We start from the raw sequence: 6,374 nt of genomic DNA on the forward strand, positions 1-6,374 counted from the left end.
CTCATGTCCAGACGCCACAAAATTCACACGCACACCGTGTCTGGGAAGTGTATTTTATTTACATTTTTAAAATCTGTAACTAATATCTCTTCCTCCTTTCCACCCCCCAGAGACTTGGGAAGGGAAAGAACGGGAACCTCAAAGACCTACTCCCCACATACAAACACACACCCCCGGGGCTCACACCAGCAAATGAAGGTGAAAGAGAAAGAGGCCTGACCACCCCCCCAACCCCCCCCCCGAGGGACCCGCACGTCTGGGTGAGGGTGGGGGGAGCCCAAGGGGTGGGTCTCTTAAGAGAAAGGACAAGAGGGGGCAAGTCAGTTTGAAGGGGTTGAAAAGTAGTCCGAGGCCCCCCCTCCTCTTCCCCCATACCCTACCGCCTCTGCTGGTGGGGTTCTCCCTTCACCCCTCAACACCAAAGCAGAGACTGCAGCCGTTAGCGGTCAGGTCTCTGGACACAAAATACTTTTGCTTTGTGGTCTCCTGACGTTGTCACCACCAGGGAGGCATCTCTGTGGACAGAAAGCGCAGGTCGATGGGACTGAGGGACCTGGGGCCCGGCCCCAAGCCCATTACCCAGGGACCCTCGGGTGGCCTCCTCCAGGGCATCCTCAATCCTAGATCCCTGGTGCCTGGCACCAGGCTGACGTGTCCACGTCGAGTGAACACACTGGATGCCAGCAACCAGTAAGGGGATCAGAGAAGAGCCCACAGCATGGGGGAGACGGTCCCAGCCCCTTAGCCCCGGAACGGAGATGTGAGAGCCCACGCAGGTTACCCTCAGGCCTCCCCGCCCTTCGGGCTCACATACCAGGCCTTAGACCCCAGCTTCCCTTAGGAAGCCCCTCCCACACCCCAAGGACCCTGCGGCCCCCCAGGTGCCATTCCCACCCTCCAAATACACAGAGACTCCAGCCCTTGCCCAACTCACGTACTTGCTGAGGGCAAAGTCCAGGATCTCGGCCGTGTGGCCCCGGTAGTCCGTGAGCAAGCGGCCGGTGCGAGCATCCCAGAGGCGCACGATGCCGTCCAGGCTGCAAGTGTAAACCACAGCGGTGCCCGCCTCCCACAGCAGCTGCACGATGCCTGACTGCACCGGGGGGCCACGGGACAGAGCGGGCAGAGCGGACGTCAGGGCTGGGAGAGCAGGAGGCGCCTGCCCTGACTTGGGCAGGGGGGAGCAGCGGGGAGGCGGGGAGGGCCGGGGAGGGCCACAGAGGGCCACGCCGGAGCTCCAGGCTGCCCGTACCTGGTGCTGACACTGGTGCCTGAGGGTCTGCGTAGACAGGTCATAGATGGCCAAGGTCCCATCCAAGTAGCCAACAGCTGCCAGAGGCATCCTGGGCAGAGGAGAGCACCACTAAGGCTCGTGGAGGGACCTGGACTCACGCACCCTGCACTCCTCCCTGGCTCCCCGGCCCAGGCACCCCTTGCCAAACCCCGTCCTCCCCAGCTTTCTCCTTTCCAGGCCGAGGCCCTTCTCACACTCACACGCTGCAGAAGCCCAAAGACTCCACGGAGTTGGACTCGCTCTCCTCCCCTTCTCCCACGTTGGGCTGGGAGGCCACGGTCTCGGGTCTGAAAACCCCCACCACCTAGAAGCCACGGGAGAGAATCCGAGGATGGGAGGAGGGCTGATGAGAAGGAGGGAAGGCGACGGGAGAGGGGCCAGGAGAGGGGCCGAGAGAGCCCTCGGTGGAGGGGGACACATGACACGGCAGCAGAGGCTCCAGGTCGCCCTCACCTTGCCAGCGGTGGCGCTGACCAGCTTGGCCTGGCAGTCCACGGAGCCGGTGAGGATCAGGCTGCCGTCCTGGTTGGCGGCGACACAGGTCAGAGGGCCCTGGTGACCCTCGGTCCCTAGGACGGAGCACACAGCTAAGTCAGGCTTCCTCGCGGCCCCCGACGCCTGCCCCAGGCCTTCTGCACAGACACCCGGAGAACCCTGGCCCTGCCCTGGAGACCTTTTAGTACGTGGATCGGGCTTCCCTGCTTCAGGTCCCAGATCCGGATGGTGCCATCTTCATAGCCGACCACAGCTCTCTTCCCTGAAGGGCCGCAGGCACGGACGAAGAGAAAGACAGCACTCACAGGCACACCCGGCAAGGGAATGGGGGGGAAGGGGGAGACCAGGAAGTAAGGGAACGGACGCCGCCCCAGGGACTAGCGGCCAGTCAGGGCAGGAAAGGGGAAGCGGTCGGCTCTGGGGCCTGGGTCCGTGTTCCAGACAGCAGAGCTCGGAGCCGGCCGGCTAAGGCCCGGGAGGGAGCCCAGGAAGGCGCGTGAACCTGGAGCCAAGCTCTCTGTGACCCGGGAAAGACAGACAGGGCAGCGGCCCTCACCGTCAGGGAGGACTCGGCCACAGGTAGCTGGGCAGCTGGGGCCTTGGAAGGTCTTGCAGTCACCATTTGGGACCTTCCACATCCAGGTGTTGCCGTCAGCCGTGCCCGCCAGGAGGACAGGTGCCCGAGGGTGCCACTCCATCCACTGGGCAGAGGGCAAGGGTCAGCAGGGAGGCCTGTCCCCCCTAGGAGCCCGTCCCATAAGCGCCACCCAAGCTGTCCTTGCTTCCGAGGGTGGCAGGGACGGGACAGGAAACAGCCCCACACTCTCGCTGCACGTGGAGAGCACGCTGCCTTAGAGCGGGCTCGGTCTAGTAAAGGCGAGACTGGCCCCCCCCAGCTCCCAGCTCCTCCCCAAGGCCCCGCGCAGCTGAACACCACTCTGATGCTCTCACCTCCAGATCTCCCGCTTCAAAGGACCAGACCTCCTCCTTGGTGTCCACCTGCCACACTTTCAACAGGCCGCTCATGTCCCCTGTGGCCACGAGGGTAGAGTCGTGGCTGAAACCAGCACAAGTAACAGAGTCTTTATGGCCTGCAAAGGGAAGGAGACAGAAAGAGAGGAGAACATCAGGAGAACAGGACCCAGGTGGCTGACGCCCAGAAAGGACCAGCTGGGAAGAGAAGAAGGCTGGGTCCCACCGTAACAGGTGACTCCTGCTCACTGCCGCTCCAGGAGGTCTCCCTAGGGATGGTAATGCTCGCCTCCCACTCCACCATGCCTAGCCCAGGCCTATGTCCTCCCCATTCTGTCCACTCCACACCTCTGCCCAAAATACCGGCTCCTCCCTTCTAAATATCCTATGCTGCTGTTACCTCCTCCCAGACCTTCCCCAGACTCCTTTGGCCAATACTGGCTCCCTCCCCATGCCCAAGACAGACTAGGTTATTCTGAGGTCCTTGGGTCCAGCATAGAACTGGCCCCAAATGGGCACCAGTAAATGGCTGCTGTCTGCACAACCATTGCAGGCTAGCCCCCTATGACCTCCAAAGGAACATGACCTCACCGTACTCCCTCACCTGCACACTCAAAGAGCAGCTCCCCATCGCTGAGCCGCCACACGAAAGCTTTGTCATCCTCACCCCCTGTCACTGCCAAGGTGTTGGTCTTGGGGTCCAGGCTCACACAAAACACAGATGCTGTCCAAAGAGATATTCCATGAGTAAGCGGACAGGGCTCCCACCCCAGGTTCTGTCCTTCGGGACCTTCAGGAAACCCACCCCCTTCCACCCAAAGCAACATGTCTTTCCTCCTGGAAAAGAAGAGTGCATCCAAGTTCTTCTAAGTTTCAAGCATCAAGTTGTTGGAGCAATTCCTCCCCGTGCTTGCCAAGCTCCATCCAAGTCCTTCCCCAGGGCTGCTGCGTTCACCACCCCAGACAGACGCACAGACAAGAGGAGGGTACACGTGCAGGCTTACAGGTCTCAGCACGGGCTGCCACCAGGCTGAGCACAGAGTGAGGAAAGCACCCTGTCACTGACCTTATTAAGGGCCACCATTTGAGAGAATTATATAAAACATGCTCAAAAAGGTACTACTACCTCTAATTTACAACAAGACGACTTTTTGAAAAGAAACTAACACCCAGAGAGATTAACAGAGATGACAAATCCGTAAGGAGCAAAGGGAGGATTTGAAGCCAGGGGGCTCAGCTGGCTCCGGGAGCCAAGCTCTCCCCCAGGCCTTCACACTGCGAGCTCCTCCAGGGCAAGGCCAGCCTCTGTTTTCCCACCTCCGTGTCCCTCGGAAGGCTCCCTACACAGCAGGTGTCTGATGTTCAAATGCCCACGTGCACTGAGTTGATGACCTGATGACGGGTTTCCTCAGAGACCCACCTGAGTGCAATGCAAAGGTGACTTCGCTATCGTCTGGGCCCTCCATGCTGCCCACCACCCCTTCCTGGGGTTCCAGAACCCAGCCCTCCTCGTTGCCCTCCTCCTCTTCTTCCTCTTCTTCAAAGTCCACATCTTCCATCTCCTGGGCCAGATCATCTGCTTTGGGGAGAGGGTTAAGAGATGGGGCTCGGCAGACAGTAAGAAAAAGGGCAGGGGAGAAGTGGTGGGGAGGCCTGAGGCGCTGGGGTGTAGCAAGAGGGTCGGCTGAGGTCAGACAGAGAGGGTGAAGCGCGGGGAGAAGCGGCAGGGAGGAGGGGGCACTGGGGACGGAGGACAGGAGAGGTCTGAGGACCCGGGGTTGGCCAGAGACGGTGTAGGAAGGGAGGACCGAGGGGATGATGGGAAGGGGGTGTGTGAGGGGAAGGGCCAGAGGAGGCGTCAGGGGAACCCCCACCCCTGCCAGGCCTGAGAACTAAGTGTGGGGGCAGGGAAGGGGGGAAGGGCGAAAGAGGTCGGTAGGAATGACCGGTGGGGAGGGGACGGGAGGGGGGAGAAGCAAGGGTCAGAGGCCAGGGGTGAGCGCCTCCTGTCCCACGGCCCGAGGAGCGGCAGTTCTCACCCGGGTCCGGCGGGCCAGGATCCAGTTCTACCACCTCGATAATCTCCTCATCACCATGGAAGCTCAGGGTCTCCAGTGGGGGGGTGTCAGCGGCGGCCCCGCTCTCGGATTCGGACTCCATGCGGCGCAAGCAGCCGATCCACTTCTCTGGGCCCAAACGCCTCCCAGAGTCAGCTCTGCGCGACGACGCGGAACTCGAGCCCCTCCTCCCGGGAGGAAGTAGGCGTAGGCGACTCCCCGGCAGGAAGAGCGATTGCCGCTAGGCCAATGGCGAAGGGGGCTAACTGGCCGACCCACCAGTCACAGGGCAGAGTTGGGAGAAGGGGCCGGGGCGTGGCGGGGAGAACCCAAACTCCGCCCGGCCTGACTCCGCCTCCAACAGGAGGGAAACAAGCGAGCGTGCGCGCCTCCGGGGTCTCCTGGGAAGGGTAGTTCTCCAGGGTCCCCTCCGAGGCTTCTGGGAGATGTAGTTTCTGGTCTGTAGGCAGGACGGAAGGAGCGGGGGAGGCCCCTTACGCAAACTACAATTCCCGGCGCGGAGCGCGGGGAAGGGGGGGTGGGATCTGAACATGGCGGCGGTGGTAGCTGCTACGGCGCTGAAGGGCCGGGGGGCGAGAAATGCCCGCGTCCTCCGGGGTAAGGAGAGGGACCCCGGGGAGGGCAGGACGGCAGGGGATCCCCTTTTTTTATACATCCCAACCAGCGATAGCAGGAGGTCATGGCTGTCGATTCCTGCCTGCACCCCTCTGCAGGATCATAAAGAGTCAAGGGGCTCAAAGATACTCTCTAGAGGTCACCCAGCCCATCCCCCTGCCCTCAAGTTACGCGACACCTGTGGGGTCATGCTGCGAGAGGGAGCTCCGAGGAAGCCTTTTAGACTCCCGCGCTCCAGGTGTTTTACACTCACCGCAGTGCAGAGGAAAGAGCCCTGGGCTTCTGGAGGCTTGGGTTCTAGCCCCGGATAATTAGCAGTTTGACCTTGGGCGAAGCAGTTCGGCTCTCGGGGCTTCAGTTTCCTCTTCTATAAAATAAGGGGATGGAGTAGACTACCTTTAAGCTCCCAGTGCTAACATCCTGCAGTTTGAAAACCTTTCCTCGGATTTCCTTGATACGACTTATGTGAGCCCCACTGCAGTCCTTCACATTCTGTCGTCTGAGCAGATGAAGAACAACGAAGCTCGCTCTCCTGGCACCAGGGTGATGAGCCCGCAGTGACGTGGAAGTGGCTTCCAGACGTGCCACCTCGATGGCAATTTTCCCATTTTCCCTTTGGATTCTCCCTGACACTTGTTACTCCAAACTGCTGTCTCTCCCCTTTTTCCCCTGGGCTTTCTTCTCATCCTCTCTTACTGACCTTCCTTCCTTCCATCCGCAGGGATTCTCTCAGGAGCCACAGCTAACAAGGCCTCACAGAACAGGACCCGGGCACTGCAAAGCCACAGTTCCCCAGAGTGCAAGGAGGAACCGGAGCCCCTATCCCCTGAGCTGGAATACATTCCCAGAAAGAGGGGCAAGAACCCCATGAAAGCTGTGGGACTCGCCTGGTGAGTTTTAACTAAAACTCTTTGCCCACC

At 60.7% G+C, this 6,374-nt stretch overlaps 2 protein-coding genes across 5 annotated transcripts in view; one reads left to right on the forward strand and one right to left on the reverse strand.

Moving 5' to 3' along the window:
* Nucleotides 1-39: 39 nt before the first annotated feature.
* Nucleotides 40-5,012, reverse strand: AAMP (angio associated migratory cell protein). 2 transcript variants are annotated; one of them, XM_045868012.2, is made up of 11 exons: nt 4,801-5,012; nt 4,182-4,340; nt 3,366-3,485; nt 2,741-2,880; nt 2,346-2,490; nt 1,968-2,051; nt 1,748-1,863; nt 1,495-1,598; nt 1,253-1,343; nt 939-1,093; nt 40-515 (listed from the first exon to the last, which is right to left on the reverse strand). In XM_045868012.2, the coding sequence occupies exons 1-11, from the start codon at nt 4,919-4,921 to the stop codon at nt 440-442; spliced, it is 1,311 nt and encodes a 436-aa protein (XP_045723968.1). In that variant the 5' UTR covers nt 4,922-5,012; the 3' UTR covers nt 40-439. The 2 variants fall into 2 exon arrangements, with proteins under 2 accessions (XP_045723968.1, XP_045723969.1); XM_045868013.3 differs by having other exon boundaries at nt 4,182-4,337; nt 4,801-5,011.
* PNKD (PNKD metallo-beta-lactamase domain containing) overlaps nt 2,858-6,374 on the forward strand; it is a 62,189-nt gene continuing 58,672 nt past the window's right edge. The window contains exons 1-2 of one of the 3 annotated variants that reach the window (XM_064587041.1): nt 2,858-2,995; nt 6,176-6,344. In XM_064587041.1, coding sequence (XP_064443111.1) covers nt 6,322-6,344 — 23 coding nt within the window. In that variant the 5' untranslated portion in view covers nt 2,858-2,995; nt 6,176-6,321. Of the gene's footprint in view, nt 2,996-5,281; nt 5,437-6,175; nt 6,345-6,374 lie in introns of those variants that run through there. The other 2 variants (XM_064587040.1, XM_045868011.2) reach the window with 2 other exon arrangements.

The sequence above is a fragment of the Mirounga angustirostris genome, unplaced genomic scaffold (genome assembly GCF_029215605.1).
Source record: "Mirounga angustirostris isolate CCGP_5_RB_7025 unplaced genomic scaffold, mMirAng1.0.hap1 SCAF_3, whole genome shotgun sequence".
Lineage (NCBI taxonomy): Eukaryota > Metazoa > Chordata > Mammalia > Carnivora > Phocidae > Mirounga > Mirounga angustirostris.

Coding starts and splice junctions, on each gene's coding strand:
- AAMP (XM_045868012.2), bottom strand. CDS start 4,921: ATGGAGTCCGAATCCGAGAGCGGGGCCGCCGCTGACACCCCCCCACTG. Junction 1,864..1,967: donor CCCGATCCACGTACTAAAAG/GTCTCCAGGGCA, acceptor GCTCCGTCCTAG/GGACCGAGGGTCACCAGGGC. Junction 1,344..1,494: donor TCTTTGGGCTTCTGCAGCGT/GTGAGTGTGAGA, acceptor TCCTCTGCCCAG/GATGCCTCTGGCAGCTGTTG.